General features: G+C 42.2%; 1 protein-coding gene across 1 annotated transcript in view; it reads left to right on the forward strand.

Moving 5' to 3' along the window:
* The window catches only part of TNIP3 (TNFAIP3 interacting protein 3), a 57,685-nt gene extending 35,101 nt beyond the window's left edge, over window positions 1-22,584 (forward strand). Inside the window, exons 9-17 of the mRNA XM_079307274.1 lie at window positions 261-377; window positions 2,701-2,826; window positions 4,281-4,436; window positions 6,965-7,025; window positions 11,792-12,955; window positions 13,795-13,882; window positions 17,970-18,080; window positions 22,169-22,229; window positions 22,361-22,584. Coding sequence (XP_079163400.1) covers window positions 261-377; window positions 2,701-2,826; window positions 4,281-4,436; window positions 6,965-7,025; window positions 11,792-11,823 — 492 coding nt within the window. The 3' untranslated portion in view covers window positions 11,824-12,955; window positions 13,795-13,882; window positions 17,970-18,080; window positions 22,169-22,229; window positions 22,361-22,584. The remainder of the gene's footprint in view (window positions 1-260; window positions 378-2,700; window positions 2,827-4,280; window positions 4,437-6,964; window positions 7,026-11,791; window positions 12,956-13,794; window positions 13,883-17,969; window positions 18,081-22,168; window positions 22,230-22,360) is intronic.

Raw genomic sequence — 22,584 nt, forward strand, 5'->3', positions numbered from 1 at the left:
CTCTAGTGACAAACTATTGAGACTACATGACTTCCTCTCAAACAGGAGGATTTACTTGGTTCCATGGGAAGGAATCTCTACTTTGAGTGCAAAAAACATTTCAGTCAGACTTTACTGTAGTAAAGTGGGTTTATATCCAGTGTATATAACTGAAGCAACTACAAGTGAAGGAGAAACCTCTTTCCAATAATTTTAAAGGATATTTTTTATTTTTCATGTAGCAAATCTCTATTTAGTAATTTTGCTGTTTGACATTGCAGGCCCTTCTGGATGCATTGAAAAAGCAGCACCCACCTGTTGCTGGGACTCCTCCAGGGAAGGGTGACAGGAATAGCATTGAGGAGATGAGAACCCAACTTGAAGTTCTCAAACAGCAGGTAAGAACTGCTTAAATGAGCCTGGATGGATTTCACACAGCATAATTTTGCCTTCTCTGCCAGGGGCTGTGCTTGGTGAACTTGCTGTGTAGAGCTTTGTAAAGGAAGAGCCAGTTTAGCCACAGCCCTTTGGAATGATGTTTCCCCAGATGTTGTCATCACAGCAGTGTCCACAAAGTGAAACTGAGTCCTGGTAGAGGACTGGAGTGAGGACTTGTGGACGACTCAGAGGAGCAGAATGGGTCTCCTGACTTCTGGAGGTGTCCTGCCAGCTCTCTACTAGGGATTGAATGTTATCCAGAGAGAATGCCAAATTTCATCAATTACTGGTTTGTTTTCTGCTCCTTTTATCTTAGAAATTACCAGTATAGTGAATTATCAAAGGATCCTAGTCTTGGAAAGCTAGAGCACCAGCACTGCAATTTTTCTAAGTGTGAGACAAACCATTTGCATCCATAGCCTGCATCCCAAGGGCTATAGATTTGTATTTATTTATTTCTTCATCTTTGTTCTAAGCAACTCAAATGCTTAGAGCACTGTCTTTCTTTCCATATGAAAGAATCTGTTTAAAAACAATACAGTTTTCAGGTAATTTTAACACTTTGGGTCTGTTGTCCTGGATAGTGTCCAGGGTTAATGTTATTGACACACAAATGGATGTGATCAGAATGGGAATTTTATTCAATGGGAATAAAATACTTGTTTCTGTCACGTTTGACAGCAGAACCAGATTTTGCTCTCTAATATAATGCTTGCCACATGCTGGAGAACAAAATCCTGCACTTGATTGTACAGTAATGAGTTATTTCATTCTACACAATAAAATAGAGTAAACCTTTTTTTTCCAAAATTCTCATGGGTTATCCATTTTATGAATGTGTTTTTCTAGTTGTATAAATCAGTACAGTGAGTCCAGACTTCCTTCTGTACAAAATGGAGCAGAAGGCTCTAACTGGATGGAAGAGGGACTCTTGGGACAAAGAGGGATGTGACAGAGTCCCATGGGAACTTGGCTGTCATCAGCCCATCCCTGGTCACAGCAACAGAGATGAAGGCTTTTATTCCTTAGGAGATGCCTCCTCTTTCTCAGGGCAACAGAATAAAGGGCAAAACTCTGCCAAAGAGGTTCCCTTGCATCTCCAGCAAATTGTGCAGCTGGGGAGTGGGAGGGAGGTGGGACAGCAGAGAGGGAATTGGGAGAGAAGAAATGAGGAAATACTGAGGACAAAGTGTGTAGATGGACAAGGGATGCAGGGATTTCTGACAGCTTTGTCTCTGTTTCAGAGGGTCAGGAAAAGAATTCATAGAGCCCTGTATTAACCTTTTCCTTCCCCTGAGATATTAACATTTTTCTAGTCCTTCAGTGAAGTCAAAGCAAAAAGAAAACTGGATCTGTCCACTGGGCAGGGCATGAGCCACAGCAAGTGAGTTTTTTGGGAAGAGGCTGTCAGCAGGCTTTTTTGAGCAAACAAGAGGACATGAAAGGGCTTCTGAAAGTTCTGGTGGTGGTTCCCACCCAAACATGCCTTTGCTGTTATGTGTCAGTAGAAGTACCACCAACCTCCAGTTTCTCACCAGGTGGATGCCTGCCCATTAACTGAAGAATTAAGGCAGTCATCTTAATTCCAAATAATTTATGGATTTGTGTTTTGTTTCCATATCTGTGTGCTTACTGCACATGCCTGAGGTGGTCAGATGTTTTTAATGGAATGAAGCTCTCTGATTCCTGACTACATAAAAAAGAACTAAGCCACTCCATCCTTTAGCATTTGCAAGGCAGCTTATTTTCTAGGAACAGGGTCAAACACCTGTATTTCCACTGGGAATTGTGTACATTCCATTTGGAATTGTGTACCTTACACTCCCCTCTGCCTCTACACTGGGATGGGGATATTCTTCTGGAAGTCCTTGCACCTGAGGTATAGAAGGGAGTTGAAAGTGCCCATAACTGAAGAGAAAACTGGAAAAATGTTGGTAAAATTTTTGTTCTGCTACTGCTAATCCCTTAAAAAATCAATACTAGTATTTGCTATCTCATTTAAATATTTAAAACTGATATTTGCCAGTCAGCTTTTTGAATTGCAAGGTTGTACAAAAACTGGCACTGGGGACTGTTTCAGTTGTTGTGTGCCACTGGAGAATTGCCATTATTTGTCACTTTGTATTGGTAACAAGAAAATAAACCAGGGAAACTTTTGTTTGGAGGATCTTACCAAGCAGGGATCCCCTTGGAATTCACCCTTCTGCTTGGGGAGTGCTTAGAAAGCAACCAAACCACAAAGTGGCTCTGCTGAAGTTCACATGCTGTTCATGGTGATTGCAGGTCCAAATATACGAGGAAGACTTCAGAAAGGAGAGATCTGACCGAGAGAGGCTTAATGAGGAGAAAGAAGCATTGCAGAAAATTAATGAGAGATTGCAATCTCAACTGAGTAAACTCCACTCTCAGGTATGAGTCAAAAGAAAGCTCCCATTGCCAGCACATGTGTGTTTTATTTTTTTTTTTCTCACTTTCCACACAACTCAAGGCTTTCTGGCTTCCATTAATTGACATTGGGTTTTATATGAGGTCACCACCTGGGATGAAATCATTCTGAAGTAATGCAGTAAGAAGATGAGAAACGATTAGAGAAGAGTTCCAAAATAAGTAGATGAAGGGAGTATTTATTGCAAGAACTTTTCAAACATATCTGAAAATGGAGGAGGGGGAGGGTGGACACAGCCAAAAACAAATCCAGAGGACTTTGATTGTTTCACTGGCACTTGATATAAGAGTTGTAAGATCAAACCAACTTTTGAAATAAAGAGCTTCTGTAGTTAATCCTGACCTCTGCAATTGAATTACAAAGTGATGTTAATATCAGTGAGGAAAAAAATGGTCTCCATACAAATTAGCTAAGCAGCCTCTGCAATAATTTTTCCTTGCAACATCCTTTTTATCTCTTCAAAGTAGTGTCAGTAGGAAGCCATAGTAAAATCATGACATGCAAAACTCTGAGCTTTCTCAATCCCCATTTTAGAATGACGAAATTCCGAGGTTTCCTGTCTTGATGAAATTGTGCAATGCTTTAAAAGAATGGCTGATTACCAAAATGCTCTGTGGTGATTTATTGTCCTCCCCAACATTGTTGTGACACAGAAACTTCAGGATTATCTTATTCTCAACCAAGCCCTGCATCAGAGGTGGCAGGGTCTTGCTGAAGTGTCAGAGGCTGGGTGCTGCCCAGTGCCCCTTGCTCTGGCTGGTTTCAGCAATGTTGTGCTTGACTGTCCCTGCAGTGCACCAGCAGTTCACTCTGGAGATCTTCCTGTTTGTTTCTTCCTGCCTCGGGATTTGATTAAACAGGGCTTGTGGAGGATTTTAAAGATGAGAGCAAGCATATAAAATATTTATTAGTTTGTTTTCTTAAGTCAAATTATTTAGTTGTGACTCACAGAGTCGCAGAATATTAATTGTCTTTTACCCCTCCTTGGTCTGTCCTTAGGCTAATTCCTGTTGACTCTACTGGAATGCAGGGGGCCTAAGAAAAGGCAGACCCAAATCTGAGGCAAACGACTTTGGTCTTATACCAAAATTATTTATTTAATCTTGTCATGCAAGTGATTGTCCATGTAGTTCTGCTTCAAACTATTGGAAGCTACTGTGTGTAATGAAAATACAGAATAGTTTTGGAATATAAAAGAAGCAGAGAAATGTGCTTGTCTTGTCTTGAAACCAATGTTTTCCTCACATAAAAGGCATCAAGACCCTGGTGTGGCACAAGTCAGCTGTCTTAAGTAATTTTTTCAATGAGAAGTTGTATGAAGGGTCTAAACAAGCAGCATTGCACCCCACTTGTACCGGAATGCTCTGTTGGTTTTCCACTGCTGATGCATCTCTTCTTGTTGTTATTTTCTTGACAGACAAAAGACCAGCCAGGTCAGCCTGAGAGGCCCAGTTTCCCAGCTCCACTCTTCCTCTCTCCATGTGTCAGTTATGGGGGCTGTGGGATGGTTCTTCACTGCCCAGATCCTCGGGTGCACTCGGTGCCCCACAGGGCACAGCAGCAGCAGTGCTCGGTAAGGCTCCCAGCCCTCCTGTGTGACAAGGACACTGTGATTCTGCCACAGCCTGGGGACCACATGTGCCATCACCTTGCCATCCCTGGCAGCAACTGCATCTGTGCTTTCCTAGCCTCTTGTTGAGTCCAGATCAAGATGGAATTTACTTTGGCAGATACTCTTATCTCTAACAGCACTAGGAAGAAAAACAGGATTCTTTTACATTTGCTAATTAAAAAAAAAAAAAAAAAGAGGTGGTTTGATTGGAATCTTGCTGATTTCTTAGATTAATTTATTTCCATGACACACATTCAGAGCCCTTTCTAGCTGTATAATTACCCCACTTCAGAAGTAGGGGTCTGCTCTGAGTCTTCAACAGAAGATAATAAAAACCAAATCAGCAGAAGTGGAAGTTCTAGCTGAGTGTGGTTAACACAATGGGAAATGTGCCCTTTTTCCTGGAACATAACAAGGTCCTGTCTCCCCCAGCATGAAGAATAGCTTTGCACTGAGCAGGTTCTGTGAGTGGGAGTTATTTATTCCAAGGAAAATATTGCTTCAAAGAGTATTTTTGAAGTGCTTTGGGTTATCTAAGTGGGCTGGCTTGTTCCAATCTAGTGAGAATGCATTTAAACATGGTGAATGTCATTTTAAATACACAATATCTGTTTCTGGCTATAAAACTGTCGCATATGGAAAGATGCTCATTATTTGAGAAATTATAGCTGAATTTTTGCAAAATGCATGTAAGGCTTTCAGGCTGTAGAAATCCAATGGAAAAGCTGTGGTCAGACAGTAATTTCTGTGCTTCAGGAGTGTGCTTATCTGCCTATTTATCAAAGTTGGAAGTATTGCAGAATGTTTTTCCCTGCAATTTGGACACTGGCCCAGATTATTTTGGCTCTTCTCCCTGAACTTTCATCATCTGGGTTTCTAATTCTGTGAGGGATCACCGGGTTTACAACTTTGTCATTCCTGCCGGAGCGCCGGTGTCAGTCTGACTGGTTGCTTTGTAACTCCCAGTTTCATTCTGACCCTTTTTTTCCCAATTCTTTGCCTGTGTGAGTTGTTGCTCTGAGCTTTGGGTACCTCCCTGAGCAATTTGTTAGCAATGAAGAAAGGTGTTAGAATTTAATGGGTGTCCTGATACGTAATCCTGCATGTTTAGACTGTGATTTTGCTTTTTCGTTCTTTTTCTGTTCTTGCACTTTTTCTTTCCTTTTTATGCTCTAGTAGAAACATTTTAGTTAGTCTGATGTGAAATAAATATTTTGTTCCTGAAATTCATTCAAGGTTATGAGGGACAGGTATATAAAAAGAGAAGAATTGATCAGAGAACATGAAATTCACAGAAACTCAAAAGAAGCAATGCAAATGAGTGTAATTTGAGCCATTGGTAAAAAACTACCTGTGCTTAAATCTTTGTATCAAAGTCTACTTTTTTTGCCCATAAGCACAGAATTAGTTAATAATTCTTGTGACTGGTACAATTTAAGTTAAAATACAATGCTCTTTTTTTTTTCCTGGCAGTGTATGGGAGTGATTACTGCTGTATAAGCATAAAAGACAGCAAAACATAGAAGTTAAATCCATTTTCTCTGTCTACAGCTTCATCCTGCCATCTTAATCCAGGCAAAACTTCTGTAGGAGTGTATGAAGTTTTTTCCCTGCAAGTTGAAATCTGCAAGATTCCTCTTGGGACTACTCAATGATTTTTGTCAGAGTAATTTCTGCAAAACAAGAATCATTTTTCCAGTGTAACTAATTTGAAGCAGCAATTACCTAGAATTTGACAAACTTGCATGGACTACTTATTCCAGACAGAGCCTAACACAGCTTCAGCTGAAATGGCTGGTCCCAAAGTTGTTTTTTCTAGTGGTAATTTGCTACTCATTTACCACAGTGGGTGGTATAAACTATAATGCACTATTTCTTCCAAGATTTCCCTGGACAAAACTATGTCTGCATGGACATAACCTTCCCAGTACTTCCTCTTAGGAGAAAGATGGGAATTTTCCCTATCCCACGGTGTTTTCAGGAAGTCATTTGATAATAACTAATGTTGTAGTAACAGCAGTGCTAACCTGTGAGGAAAGGGAGGAGGGGAGAGAACTTTATTCTGTGGTTAATTCCTGGAGTATTTTACAGCTGTTACAGATGCATTCAAACTGGAGCAGCTTCACCTGTCAGGTGGGCCAGGTTTCTCTGGGGGTTCTTTGGTAGAGGGAGATGTCTGCTGGTATCTTCTGCTGCACTTTATTCCTTAGCTCTTTTAAAATCTGGTTTGGTTCTCTTAATGTTTCGTTGTGATTTGTAGGATCTAGAAAGGTTGACACCAATTTTTCTAAAGCCATAGGAAAGGAAGCAACTGGCAGACTGGGATCGGTGGAAACAAACCTAAATATAAGATTTTTTTCATAAACTGCTTTTTTGAGGTTAATGAGAAGCTTCACAGCACAATTATGTTTTTATCATGTCACTGTTCCTTTGTTTGAAGTGCCTGTGAAGTCCATATTGCTGCAATAATGTTTTATTGTTCTGTGCAGCCAGACTATCAGTGGTATGTTCCTGACCAGCTTCCGCCAGATGTGCAGCACAAGGCAAATGGTAAGACAACAGCTGTACAGAGCATGCATTAAATGTACTTTTTTTTCAAATGGAGGCCTTTGAGGGATGTAGAGTAAACTTTCCTGTCTATCTGTTGAGTGCTTATGTGACAGCTTTGCCTGGGGGAGTCAAGATTGGTGTGTGTGCAATGCAGGTGAGGTTTCTGATGCAATCTATGTTACAGCTTTGTTGCAATTCATAAAATGTCTCTATTACACATTATAGGATCACACATTTGCCTCATTAAACACCTAGTAACAGTCCTAAAGTAAAGATACCCTCAGAATTCTCCTTAGAGCTTCTGTTTCTCCAGCAAAGACTGAATTTAATGATGTGCCAAAACTGGGGGCCAACATGGGACAGGTTTAGGAGTCCTTGGTAACAAAATGCAGATTTAGGGTGTTGTTTCACTTTAAAGGCAAAATGCCCATTGCTGTTCCTGATCTATTCTGGAGGTTCAGGGTGCCAGGTCTGAAGATAGAACCATGCAAGTGAACAGAGTTAAATACCTGGCAAAGTATCAGTACAAACAATTTTTTGGAAACAGGGTGGAGAAATTAATATTAGTATCTGGATTTGAAATTGCTGAGTCCAGAAGCTGTTTTGTTACATCTGGAAGAAGAAGATGTTTCATTATTTGCTGTCATCCAGAAGAGATGGTGGGGTGGGAATGTAGCTCACCAAAATGGCTGATGGGCATCCCATAATTGCACAGCAGCTCTTTGGAGGGTTCTGATGTGGTCCCAGGGAAAGTAGTGCTGTGCCTGCACAACAGACCAGGAGATGAATTTTGCCATTCCTCCCACTCCAACTCCAAGTGATTTACTGCACCAGAGGATACAGGGAGGATGTTTGCAACAGGGGATGAAACCAGCCCGGCCACCAAGTGCAGCTGGGGTCCAGGGCACTGCACTTGGGGGATCTAAGAAAGAGAATTCTTATTATTATTCTTCTTCTGTCCTGCTTGACTATGTGACTTGACTTCCCACTCCCTGAAAAAAACTTCATGAAAATCTGTGCTCTGTTTTTCCTTGCCCAAATATCCAAACACCTCCTTCTCAACAGGACAGGGATTAGGATACTTGGACACATTTCCCTTCCCTTTTTGCTCCAGTCACTTAAAAGATAATTTCTTAATAGTCCTGTCATAGTGCTGTGTAGGATGTCTGCTTTATCACCTTCTGGGCTCTTATTCTTTTTATCCTGGCAGCTAAAACAGATGATTTTGGTCATTTATCCATTGATCACACAGAGGTCAAACTTCAAAAATATTGAATCACTAGCCTGGCTTTATGTATAATTGTCTATGTTAAATCTGCCTGTAAGTATTTTGAGAAAGGTTTCCAAGATAGAAGCTCCAAGAATATGTGATGAGCAAGAGTTCTTGATGTTCCCATTTCTTTGCACCATTTTGTACAAGTGCTAATTACCCTGGTTGGTCTAAATGAGCCAGTATGTGCAGCAGCATTCCTGATTCTCAGTTCTCATCCTTCATTTTCTCAGTAGATTATAAATGGACCAATAAATCTTCTCTCTGCTGAGCTAGGTCTTTATTATAGGAAAAAAATCAGCAGTGCAGCAACTTCTAGGCATGAAACAGTTTCCTTTAGGAATGATATTTCAGTAGGTTGAAGTTTCTAGGGAAAACCTTTAAATTTCCCTTAACAAATTTTCTTTTGACAATGGGCATTTTTTTTCTTAAGTAATAATTATGCAACACAGGTCACACATTGTAGCTTCAGAGCTGAACACAAGCGAAATGAATTGGGAAATCAATATTTTTGATAATATTCCATTAAAAATCCTGGTTTGGAGATATCTGAAATCTGTCAGAGTCCCATAATGTGATTTGGACTTTAAAGGTGTATGTCACTAAGCAATATTTTTGTTCTGTTGTTTTGAATAGATGCACCTTCATTGCATTTTCCTCCCTCTCTTGTGAGGTCCTTTGGCATTTGACTTGGATTTTGCAGGTCCTTCTGTAACCAGCTGTAATCTCACGTTTTCTGCTTCTCCTGTAACCATATCTGTACTTTTCTTCTGACTGGCACCACTTTCCTTACCTGCTCCTGTGGTAAGAGGAGGCTTGTCTCAAAGGACTGCTGCCTTTGTTAAGCCCTGTTTTGTTTAAGAATTTTTTTTTTTTTTGACATAAATATAAGATGTTTTTTCTATAAATATAGGATTATCTCTGAAGAATTTTTAAATTAAAAAACAAACTTTGCTGCAGAAATTTAATCAACACTATTTGATGTTATTTTCTGAAGCTTGCTCTCCAGACTGTTATTTTCCCCAGAGATGTGTTTTGGTAGTTGGCAGAGGATCACTTATACAATGTTGTGTCCAGCACTGAGCTCTCAAGGTTGTGTGATGGTTTGGTTCTGGCACTTTTGGATTTGAGCCCTTCCTAATAAACTGGGTATAAATTCATCAGAAAACAGGAGAGGGTGAGAGGAATAGGGTGGACAAAATGAGAGGAAATAAAAACCCCAACCCTCAAAAAAATGTTCAGATAACTCATAACAGAGTTCAGCTAGTCTTCCAAAAAAGCAAAGGTGTTTCCTTTAAGGCCACAATAAAGAAGGAGAAGCAAAGTGGAAATGTGGGTGATACAAGACAGAGATTAAGGATGATGATGAGATGTTTCCTTACTGCACTAGCAATGTATAACTCTTCTTTCCCATCTCTGGACTGATGCCTCCCCAGGTACCTTGCTGTGCAGAAAGTCTTAGTTCTTAATTGTGCTTAAATTCTCCCAGCCTTGCCTGGTTGGACCAGCAGTGCTGCCTTAGGAGGGACTTTAGCTCCTAAGTCTCTCTATGCTCTGTCACATTCCTGATGACCTTTTTGTTCTTGGTTATATGACTCTGGTTTTTGAGGTTGATTTGTGTTTGGGTTTTTTTATTTTTTGGGGTTTTTTTTAAAGTTTTTAAGGACCAAGGCAGAAAGACTTCCAGCAAATGTATTTAATGTCACTTTATTTGGCAAGCATTGTTGACTTCCTTATCCAACTGTGCAAAATTGAAAAGACAGTTGTAAAAAAGAGCTTGATCTTGGAGATTTTCCCTGGATTTTTAATGCAAAATTCTCTGGAAAAAAGGTTTATTGCTCAAAAGCTTACTCAGAGCAAGAACCCTTTTGCATGCTGCAACTGCTGGCACATTTTGGCTTTTTCACTTCCACAATTAATCCCACTGCATTTCTTCCCTTGGCAGAAAGATTGCCAGTAGATGCATTTAAGGGTCCCAGTTACCCCATCAGAAGATCAGATACAGATATGGGTTTCTCCAGCCTGAGCTGGGTGGTTTGTGTTGGACCCAGTGATGCCAGGCACAGGGAGAAGCCCAAATGGAGCCTTTTGCTTCCCTCTCCAGGGGCAGCTCTGGAAGCTCGTGGGAGCAGCTGGTCAGCTCCTCATCTTGGCACAACAGAGCTCAACCTGCAGAGCCCTAAGGGTGCCCAGATGAGCACGTGGATGTGCCCATTTACTTCCATTATAATCTCATCTCCTCTTCCTTTCCACACACACTCTGCTGCTTCCCAGATTTTTGCCCTCGAGGCACCTAATTTGCTGCTAATGTTGTTATAATTACAGCTAATTGGAAGGAGAGGAGGGAGAAGTGTGGGGTTTGCCACTGAAAATAATGACATCTGTAGGGAGAGAGGGGAAAATATGAAAAAATAGATTTGTAGAGGTGTTCACTAAAAACCAGACAGAAAAAAAAAGTAATTGACATCTTAATTTTCCTGGAAAAATTCCCAGACCCTTAATATTTTTGGTATTAGCCTGTCCTCAGTGCATACATTAAATGAGAAATTATCAGTGCTTCCAAGTAGTCAAGACAGATTTAATTAGCAGCTTGCCATCCCCATTGGGAATGGAAATGTGATTATTTTCAGCATTTTTACTGATACAACTCAATTTCTGCTACTGCAAAAAGGCCATTAGCACATTTCTGATTCCTAACTCCAGAACATGTGTAGTTAAAGTGTTTTTAAAAGTCAGCTTGAGCTGAAGATCACAGAATGTGTTGTAGTTCTTCAGAGTACCAGGCAGAAAAGTCTCATGGGAAGAGGAACAGGATATGTGATTTAAACAGCTGCAAGATTTGATCATTTTATTTCAATGAGCCAACAGATCAGGACTCATCACTCCTAATGTTTCTCTTTAAGTGAAATACTGAGTGCACTTGTGCTTGTGACACTAGAGATGTGTTAGAGAATTTCTAAAACCTCTTGAAGCTTCAGGAACCATGTGTTCCAACAGTGTATTTCCTTTCTTCAATTTTGTTTTATTTTCCTAGCTTGAGTGACTTATTATCAGATGCATTTTTGGACCAGAGACACCTGTTTAGCCACTACCACCTAATTATTCCCTCTGTCAGATTTAGCTGCTCTTTTGGGTGTACCTAGTGCAATTTAGCTTCGCTGAATGCCAGCTGATCTTTTTAGAAGTCTGAAAAGGTTTTGCAGGGAGGTTTAAAGCCATTAGACCCTACTGTTTCAATACCCTTTGTATCAACCATCAGGATTAGAGCAAAGCTGAGACAGAGACTCCTGGAGCACTCTGTGATATCCCTCCTCTCTTTTGCTTCTTCACCCCCACTGCCACTTGCATTGGTTTGATTACAGTCTTGTAATGAAGCACAGTGTTGGCTTTGGGGTGTGTGTGTGTGTGTGAAAGTGTTACAAAATAGAGGAGAATTACTCCTAAGTGAGTTGTATTTCTCAATGTCACAATAACTCCCATTGATTTTGTTTTGCAGATTCCTCCCTGGAGAAGGGAGCCCATTGCTGACAGCCTCCGGCCTGGAGGAGTGTAAACCAAAGGCTGCAAGGAACCCTTGCAATTTCATTATTCTGTTTTCTTCTGGATTTTTTTGCCCCTTATCTCTTCAGTGCATGTGATTTATGTCTGGTAAAATCCCTGCAAGGACAATAGAAAAGCAGCTCACACAGGCTAGTGATCCTCAGGATCCAGTTAGACTCTGCTGGAAAGCCTTACTGCCCTTTGTTCTGAAGATGCTGTTTGTGCTGCCTTGTGAGAATCTCTTTAAAAGCCTGATGAGAAGAGATGCACTTCTTGCTGGGGATTCAGACTGTCACATCTGGTTTGATTCAAGAGCTTACAAGCCAAATAGTGGTGTGATGATGTTGTTGTTGTTTGGGAATTATGAGGGGTTTTATTTGATTCCAGGGAATGATTTGTTCATATATCGCTTTGAATTCTGTCTTCCCTTGGTTGGTAGAAAGGAAACTGCTTCACTGTTGAAACCCCTTTGTGTAATTGTAATCAGGGTACCACCAATGCCAGGCCAGGTAAAAGATGCCCTTTTTGAGTTCAGGTCAAATCTCCTTTTGTTTTGGCTCTAGAATTACATGTAAAGCATAATCATGGAGTTGGGTTTTTTTTGTTTTGGTTTGGTTTGGTTTGGTATTTTGTGTGTGTGTGCTTATTTGTATTGCAAGAATTTTAGTGGAAATATGGAATGGGTTTAACTTCTCAGTGAATATGGCTTTATATTTTCAAATTATTCTTGTGATGAATCTAAACATCATCATGTAACCTCTAACCAAGAATAAAACCTGGCTTTATAAGTGAAATTAAATTTAGAAAATTAATTGTTTTCAGAAAATTTTGGTGGAGAAGTGTCCAGCAAGCATTACTTGGTAATCTATGTGCAAGATTGTCTCTTCCCTTCAGGTTTTTAAGAAGGCTGCTGTTGAGAAACAGGTATCCAAACCTGCTGGGACCCCACCTGAAAGAAGAAACAGATTTTTGCAGAATGTGAGATGTCCTGCCTGCTTTTCTGGTACCTCAGGAGTATTTCATGTGGATTTAAGTTCTGATACAAAGTTTTTTGAGCTGTGCGAAGGAGAGTCATCAGCTACAGGACTGCCTGCATGTGTCATTTCTGCTTATAGAACAGGTATTTCCGTTCCTTTCAATATACCAAGGCTTGTGCATAGAAATAATAACCTTACAGGATTAAACATGTCCAGCATTTGATTCTGAATGAAAGGGGGACAGTCCATGGGAAAGGATTCTTCTGCTTTTGCATTGTAGAGCGATGCTGCTTCTGCCAACAGGGATGAAAGAAGAGACATTCCTGACATACAGCATGGACTCGGGAAGGGCAGGAGCAAAGCACTGAGCCAGGCAGCCTCTGGAGAGAAGTTGCTTTTTGGTGAACTATTGAAAATTGGAGTTTGACTGCAACCTTAGCTCCACAATAGACTCCCGAGCCTCTGCTGGAGGGAGAGAGGGGAGTTTTTATCTCTGCATGGATTTGGGGCTGGCTTGCAGACACTGCAGCAGCCGATAATGCAACCAGCGCACAATGCAGCCGCGCTCCTCCCGATGAGCGATTTGGCTAATAAGGGTGAGATCGTGGAAAATGCTAATGAGCTGCCTTCGGAAAATCCAATTAGGATGTAACCTCGCTGAATGGGAGCTCCCAGCGGGTGCCGGCGCTGCGGGCAGCGCACCCCGCGCTCGGAGCCGCGGGAATCCCCGAACAGACGCGCTCTGTGCGCTCCACCGGGAGAAAACGCTGCTTGCGGGGCGAGCTCTACACTCACGGGCTTTTTGTGTTTGGCAGGCTTGGGCACAACACTGGAAACTTTGGCTCACACAAATCCCACCAAGCGCGGGGTATTCCTGGTGTTGTATGATAGAGAGTTTGTATCTTTCAAAACGCACATGAAGTGCCTGGAAGTTGCTTTTCCACTCGATTTTCTTGGAATGATGTATGTTTCCCCAATGCAGGTGCTGTCATCTGTCTGAATTAGCATTGTCAGGCTCAAACACCCCCAAAGGAAATGCTTTCTGCAGTGACCCAGACAACTCTGAGGGGGTGAGTTATTTTAGTTAAAATCAACCATAGTGTTTTTAACAGGGGTTTTTTTCCTTCCTCGAGCTGTGCCAAAATTGGATATCAACACTCCCAGTTCTCCCTTAAAAACTTGGGGTCTTTGGGGAATTTTTGTCCCTTTCTTTTTTCTTTTTTCTCCTTCTGTGGAGAAAAATGTTTTGTTTTTATACATAGTCTCATGAATTATAGTAAGAACACACCATCCGTGAAAATATTTTCTTCTCAGATGAAATGGATTGTAATAATAGTAGAACTAGAAATGCATGGTGAATGCTGTGGGTGAAATAATGCTCTGTACCCTTTGGCTCCTCACACCCACAGACCTGCACTTCATTATCTTCACATCATCCTCCCAGCTTCCTACCAGCCACTGCTCAACAGCAGTTTCAGGATTATGGAGTGCCCAACATTTCTGATCTTCATCCCTCTCCCTCTCTTTCAGTAGTCTAGAATAGAATGAGGAAAAGCAGGTGGTCTGTGACCATGCCTTTTGGTCAAGCAGTCTCAGCTTCTCATGACAATGAACAGGGAATGTACCCTGGAAATCCCACCTTGCCCATAACACCCTGTGCGAGTTGAGAGGGTAATTCTAATCAAGTTTAATTCTAAACTTGTCTGTTTTATTTAAAAAAAAAAACAATAATCCTGAAGTCTAAAAATGGTTTCTGTGTTTTAACTGTTGTGAGAATGACAGAAGAATTTCTCTGATTTGTGCAGATGCAAGTTGAAAGGTCTGCAAGACACCATGGGGTGGAAAGCATTTTTCTGATTACTAAAACACTTTCCCCCCAGGAGCCAGGAGGCTGGTTAATGCTGTGTTTTCACTTAGAGCAGCAACAGCCCTGCTTCCACCTGCCCTATAAAAGGGCAGCACCCAGGTGCTTCCTGTCCAAGGAAGCTTTTGAGAGAGCCAAAGGCCCAGGCTGGCCATGGGCTGGCCATGGGCAGTGGAGCAGGGCTGGGGCAGCCAGGGAAGGGACCTGGTGAGTTCCTCACAGTCTGGTCATCAGTGCAGGGGTTAGGACCTCACAACAGCAAGAGTGTAGATTGAAACTTTGGTCTAATGGGAGATATCAGACCAAGGAGGGGTTTGAGGCTCTTCCCATGGCCGAGGGAAAGGATTTGGAGAAGGGAAGTCTCGTGGAGTGAAAGCAGGATGTGTGCTGCTAATGTTTGTAGCACACAAGCTGACTGAGAGAGAGGTGACAGCTCTGGTGAATGGTAAAACTCCTTTGTTGGCCTTTTTGTCATCTGGGTGGTTCCTTTCATTGAGTTGCTTGGTTTAGCTGGGAGAAGAGAGGGAGATGTTTTAATTTTCTTGGAGGAAGTTTTCGTGTTGTGCCTTCCTGTGTTCAGGCATCCTGTGTGTCAGCTGTTGGTCATGTTAATCCCACATTAATCCATTTAAGACAATGGCATCACCCTGCAGGGCTGGCACATGCAGAACTTCTTTGCAAGTTGTTCACCACACCACCTCTCTCTTTGATTACATGTAGCAGTCACTTAAAACTCTCACTTAAGGTTAGGCACAAAGCATCAGCCAGATTATTTTCCTATGCTAAAACTGCACTTTTCTGAAGGATGAAAAGAGAGCTGATTTTTTGCAATTCCTATTCCTTTTCTCTCTTTCTCTTTAATGCCAGATTTGCAACCTGTCCTTTATAGTCATACCCCAGCATGGAATCTGTAGAAATAATGTCAGGAGAAACAATCCTAATTATGGAATGGAGGGGATTAGCAATGCTACCAGGAAAACATGTTCATTGACACCAGGATATTTCAAAGAAGATTCTTTCTGTGTAAGTGACCTGTTCAGACACTAAAGCAGCTTTGGAGGGGCAGTCAGTCTCCCCGTATTTCCAGCTTTCTTTTAGGAAAGAAAAGCTGAACAGGAGAAAAGCTGATCTCTTCTGAACTGAAATAATAATACTCTCTCATGCTGGCAGTAGCAAGAGAGGATTAGTTTATTCCCTGTTAAAATTCCCCTGTGGTCAAGAATTGAGGGGTGGGGATGCCAAAGAGAGGACTTGGAGCCTCCAGTGATATTCTTGCTCCAAAAGGGAAGGGAACTTGCTAAAATCAGGTTTGAGGCATGAATATAGCATTACATTTAACTAAAAGCAGGCTTGAGTCTGGCTTAGTAATGCCAGAAAAATTGTTGCTCACAGGGATTGTTCCTAATCCTTAATAGTGATAATTAAAATTCAAAGCCTGTGTGTGATGTTGTTATCTCACTGCCCATGACTTCTGAAGAGACATCTGACTTCCCTGAGGATTTGGGTGTGGTTGGGTCAGAGCACTGGAGCTGCTTTTCTATTCTTGGGTGATAAATTAATAACACAGGACTTGGAAACACAGCTCAGAGCTGCAAAACCAGAAAACCTCCCCTCAAAATCAAACCCACTGCATTACAAGATACCTATTGGGCAACTAAAAAAAAAATAAATAAATCCCCAGGAAAAAAAAAAAAAAAAAGGCAATTAATCTCAATGTGCTGTTAATTTAATAGTATTCCCATGTGGAGTCTTAGTGCTACTGTCACAAGCTGGCCATAACTTCCTGCTGTTCCACAGATGCTTGTGACAGGTTCTGCTTTCCATGCTCATTTCTTTGCAGCCCTTCACTTTAGAGTCACAGCAGGCCATCTATTTGTAATTTGTTGTCTTTTTTTTTTTTTTTTTTTTTTTAATCAAACAGGGTTTGTAGAAAGTAAAATTCCCATTGGAAAAGAACTTAGAAAGGTGGTGCTATACTGGCAGGAACTTTTTTCCAAATAATTGAATTCTTATTAATAGGCATTTTTACTTTGATGAATGCAAACATTCAAGCTGTGGCATGCTGTGTGGCTTTCTGTACCTGAAAGCACAGATAAGAGATGTGGGAAATGCAAACAAAAAGCCTGAGTAGTACCAGGGAGGGGGAGGATATTAATAAGGAAGGAATATTCTTTATGAGTTCCTTGTTTGCTCGTGTTCATTCAGCCTATTCTGCCCAAATTTGTTTAGTTTCTGTATGTAAACACCACTACTGTTTATAAGCAGTGCTTCATTTTGGTTTGGAACAGCTTCAGCTTATGACAGCTGTCAGCCTTGCTCCTTCTGAGAAGAAAAGGATGCAGGCACTGCACCTCGATCTGTGTGTGCTGGGAGGGTGTGGCACTGCCAGGATGCCTCATGACCCCTGGGCACATGCCATTCATCTCAGGCAACTGCTCTCACAAACACTTCATTTCAGTTGCAGGCATCTAAATCCCCATTAAATTCTTCAGGCTACTTTAAGATTTGACATATTAGCCCCTGAAATTGTGCAGACATTGTGCCTCTGAAGTCCCCAGAGGGAGGGCTCTGCAGAGCCCAGACTGGGTCTGGCTTTGCTAAACTGCTCAGGTTTTCCTTGCTCTGTAGGAAAAATGTGTGTGGAAAAATCAGCCTCTTCCAGGTGGTCCAGGGCCTGTGTGTTCAGGTGATGATGTTTGTGCACAGTCTGTGCTCCTGTGTGTACTTGCTTGTTTTTATTAGTATTATATACATAGAAAACAAGTGTTCACTTATGAAGGTTGGAGTGTAAGAGCTAAATATATCCATACACGTGCTCTTCCCTCTAGGAGAGAAATCTCCTGGAAGTTTAGCAAGGTTGCTAAAACTTTTAACCTGGCCACATAACAAGATTCAATGTCCCCAGGGGGGAGTGCTGTAGTGAGAGAAAATTATTTCTCTTCAGCCTGGAGTTCAAACTTCACCAGGGTCTGATTTTTGAAGTCTCCCCAGGCTGAGCAGCTTTGCCTGTGGTAGTTTTTGGATGTGCTGCACTCAGGGCTGGCAGAGCTCACTCTCTGCCACCCTGCTTGCTTTCTCAGTGCAGGCTTTATGTTTATCCTCTGCTGAGGGAGAACTTGTTTCCATTGGGTTTTATTTACTCTTTTATAAGACTACTCCCAGTTTACTGGAAGAGTTTAATTGGGCTCCAAAGCAGTTTCTCCCACTCACAAAACTGAGTTGCTCTGCTTCTGTTTTTCCCTTGGTGATGAAGTTTCTCTGGAGCTAAACCACTGTCTCCTCCCTGCCTGCAGGATGTGGAAAGGCTCCTGGTGCATCTCTGGGATGAGAATGGGCATGGACACTTTTCCTCTCCTCATCCTCCTCCACCCAGCAGTGTGTGAGGTTTCACCAGTATGGAGAAGGTCAGTGTCTCCCCAGCAGAGCTGGGCTCAGCTGAGAGTAAGGGTTTTGTCCAAAATGGCATGATTTTAGATTAGCCTGAAAAAACATTCCTGGCAATTTAAACACTTGTCTTTTGTAGAAAGAGACCTAGGAAATGTCAAATTTGATACAAAGCCAGCAGGTTTCAAGGGTGTTGGCTCTTCAGAGGTGAAGGTAGGAGAACCTTTTAGCTCAAGGAAATGTCAGTGTGTTCTCTGGGCTTGGTGGACATCAGAGAATGCAAACAGGACCTCATCCAGGTGGGACCTGTCCCCAGGAGACCCAGCTTCAGTGAACCAGGCCTGTTTGATCTCCATCCCTGCCTCTGTAGGGTGCAGGATTTTCTGAGGGGGAGAGCCAGTCCATAACACATAAATGTGGCATGTGTGTTACACACTGACAAAGTGTCAGTGATACTATGGGCATGTTTGTGTGTATATGAGTAAAAATCAGGGCACGTTCAGAAGATGGAATCCAACCTGACCATTTTTATCAGTGGGAACTTTGTCTGAAAAAGGGTGTCAAAATATACTCACTACTCTGTACAGACTCACCTCTGCCTTGGAGATCCTAATGTCTTCAAACAGCTGCAGGTGTGACTTTGCACTGGGAAGGATCTTCATTGGCCCTGGAGGGAATGAGCATGTAAATTGTGGGACATTTGTAACCCAGATCCAGGCCAACCCAGAGGAAATCTGCAAAGTTGTCAATAAAGCAGGAGAACATAATGAATTAGTGCATGATAAATGAGCTGGCAGCTGATCCCATCAATACATTGGAATGTCATTGCTGATGCCAGGCTGAAGTGCTTGGATGCTGGCCTTCCCTTGATTTGGCAATGGGATTTTTGTGGACATGGTCATCATCTTGATGGCTAAACAGAGGAACCAATTTATCTTGTCTGGAAAAGTGGGGCATTTTAAGGAAGCACCTTTTGCTGAAGCCATCTATTTCTTTAGTGTTTCATCTTTCTTTAACAGGAGTAAAATGCCATTTGAAAACAAATGTGCTGCATTTTACCTTGCTTTTAAAGATTGTGATGGGGAAAATTAGTAGCTTCTAAGCTGTGTTTCCTATTTGGTTTTTGTCTGATTTTAAAATGCTATTTCCTTTCCTTGTTTTCCTTGCTGAGCCAACCCTGGCAAATCTTAGAAAGGAACTCTGGAAGGCCCATTTTCTCAGCAATATTGGGAATATTACCAGGTAGGGGATGGCCCTATTATCTGGGGCTTGTCCTTGGGGTAGATATAACAGATTGTTGGGATGTTTACAGACAATAAATGTGTGGAGAAGTGGGAGAAGAAACTGGGGAAAAGTATTTCATCAGCTTGTACGAAAAACCTTAAAGCTAGTCCTGAGAAAAATAATTAGCTTTAAGCAAACAATTCTACTTGGAATAGTAATACCACAAAAGCATTTCCAGCCTTAGTTCAGGGGTGCTCTTTCCACACTCTCTGATTGAGTTGATTCCCTGTGTTCCTCCAGCTGGAGTTGTAAAAATGACAGGAAAGATTAATTAAATGTATCCCATCAATTCCTCCTTGGCCCTTTGGTAGTCAGCTCTTCTGTACAGATTTCTTGATGTCTTGAGGCAAGCTCTCCCATGGGCTTTCCTGGGGACCACACAGACACTCAGCTTCTTCTGGCATTTTTTTTTTCTGCTAATTGCCCACCTTCTAACAAGCAGCTTTTCCAGAGTGGAGAACAACTTCCTTTGAATAGCTCGGATGTGCTTGGCTACTGGGGAATGGCAAATCAATAGAAGAGTCTCTGTTGTGCCTTTTGCCTCTCACAACATATGAATGCTATGAAAAAACAGACACACCAGTGGGGTTTGTTGCCTCCACATGCACATGTGAGGTGGTATCCATGTGAATCCTGCTCCCCTGCCCCGTTTGGGGAAGCTGGACCAGGAGCGGGCGCTTCCGAAGGCAGAGCGGTTACGTGCGTTCCCACACGCCCTGTTCTTGAGGCAGAGGAAAATTCCTGCAGTTACATAAGATGTTGAGCTTGAAGCTTTGCATAATTGTGTTCTTTATCATTTCAATCTTGTGTGTTTTTAAATTTTGCTTTCTTGGCCAATGCAGTTTATTACAATTAATTTGTAATCTGCTGCATTGGGCTTTATCATCTCTTTGCTTGAGACGGGAAGCAATTATAGATCTGTGGAAGAGATGTCCTACTTAGACACAGCAAAATGTCTTTCACAGGACACCAAGTTTTATAAGAGAGGATTTAAAACTCTGATAACATCCTGGAGTGCAAACTTGGGAACTTGTCCTTCCTGAGCTGTGCTGTCTCCCATCGATGGAGCTCTGTGCAATTGCTGGAGTGGGTGCTGAGGATTGGGGCTGCTGTCCCTGCTCACCATGTGTCATACCTGGCTCACTTTTCTGTCTAAGGACAGTCACCCAGTGCCACCTGAGATGCCACTGGGTAACCAAAGCATCTGCAGACATGGTTTTTGCAATGGGAGGTTTTGCCCTTCAGTACAGGGAGTGGTGGCCAAGCAGGACCCCAGAGATGTCTCAGATTGTGTTGGGTGCTTTCATCAGGAGACTGAAGCAGCTTTAATTTCCAAAGCTCTATGACAAAGGGCTGATGCTGGATGGTCGGTCCTTGGAACTGTTTGTACCTCTAGCTTCGACCCTGAGGACCAAAATCAATCCCCTGAAGCAGGTTATGGCTGAAATTCCCATGCTGGGGTATGTGTATTTGGCCCCGGGGAGGGCTGGATGGATGCTCTGACTTTTTGGGAAAGTCCACCAGGTGGAGCTCGTGTTTGAGGGATCAAGCTCCAGCGAGTTGCTGGGAAAATAGGACATAGACCTGTTTTTTATTGGATTGTTTCAGCAACCAGGGTGAGTTGAGCAAGCCTGGCTTCCCAAGCTCTTGCTTGTAACAGGAAACATTCAGTGCTAACGATGTGGAAAAAGGAAATGTTTTTGCAGCTACAAGTGCTTGGAGCTTTCACTGATATTTTAATTTTCTTGTCACTGCCTTATTTTGCAGACCGGTTTTAGCACTCATCCCCTCAAATATATCTGTCCCTTAGTGTGCTTCTCATATTTAATTATAATAACTGCACCCCTTAGTTACTAAATCTGTGTGAAGTCAAAGCAGTGGAGAACTTCCTTAGTGGTTTAAAAGGAAAAAACTCAAGCATTTAGGGAGTGGAAAGGAAAGGTATTCAGCCTCCAACTTAGTTACCTAAAAGACAGCTAATAAAACTTTGGAGTGTGGCAAAGAAAGCAGAATTAAGCATGTCTGAGTCTGCAAAGGTGCAATCCACAAATTCAGATGTCCAGCTACACATCATTGCCACGCTAATTTTGGTGTGCACATCACCCCTTGGCCTTGTGCTTCAAAAGCTTTTAAAACCACGTTTTTAGCAGCCCATTTGTTATTTGTGTAATCAAGCTGCTCCAGCAGTACATCAGGGAGCAGTGTAAACACTCTGGCTTTGAGGACACGGCGCTTATCTTCAACACGGGCGGTGCAGGCACCGGTGGGTTCAGCCCCTGCTCCGAGCAGAGCCCGAGTTCCCTGCCACCCATCCTGGTAGCACTGGGGACATCCTGGGGGTAAGGTGAAGCTGAGTTAGAATCGCTGTCAGATTTGTTTTAAGCTCCACCAACCAAGCAAAAAATGTGTTCATATTTAACAGGCTTTAATTTCAGCCAGCACGAAGCTGGGCCTCCTGCCTCGTGCCATGGGATTTCTTGCTTTGTGAGACAAAACCCAGTGAGATGAGCTTTTATTCTATATCATAGAGGATGAGCTTGCCATCAGTAAAGCCTTTAGAAGAACCATTCTGTAGCTGGCCATCTCACTCTGTCACTGCCTGGAGCTCTCCTCTGCTGTGTGCATGTGAGTGCCAGCACACAAAACATCCCTGCTAATTGCTGAGTGCTGCTGGATGCACTTGAGTAGGAAAAAAAGGAGCATGTGTGCTTTAACAGAGTTGAATGTGTGCTCTGAGTGCTGGCTGTAGTTCTGCAGTGGCCAGATGTGGCACCATGCTTAATTTAAGCTCTCTTTAATTTAGCCTCTCCTTGTGTTGTTACAGCCTGTAGTGCAGACCTTGAAAATGGACAAAGTTGGGACCTGGGGCTCCCCAGAAGAGAAAGGTTTGTTCTCTCATTGCTCCCTGTCAATAAGGACAGAGAATCAAATAGTAGTTCTGCTGTGTTTCAGCTTCTCCCAGTAATGTTATCACTGGTCAATGAGTGATTATTTCCCCTTTCTCTTTCTTTGTTAGTGTTTTCTGTCTGTTCAGTAAATTGCATATTCTGATTTCCTGGGAATCCTGGGTGCCACTGGTAACCAGAAGGGAAGAAGTCTCAGTCTTGAAATGGGAACTGAGGATATCAAAGGCTGGTCCTCACTTGGAGAGAGGAAGGAGAAGCAGAGGAGGCTGATGCCATGGATTTGTCAGTGGCCTGGAAGGAATTAGGACATTACAGACTACTCTTGTCTGTCCTG

Source organism: Erithacus rubecula (genome assembly GCF_903797595.1).
Source record: "Erithacus rubecula genome assembly, chromosome: 5".
NCBI lineage: Eukaryota > Metazoa > Chordata > Aves > Passeriformes > Muscicapidae > Erithacus > Erithacus rubecula.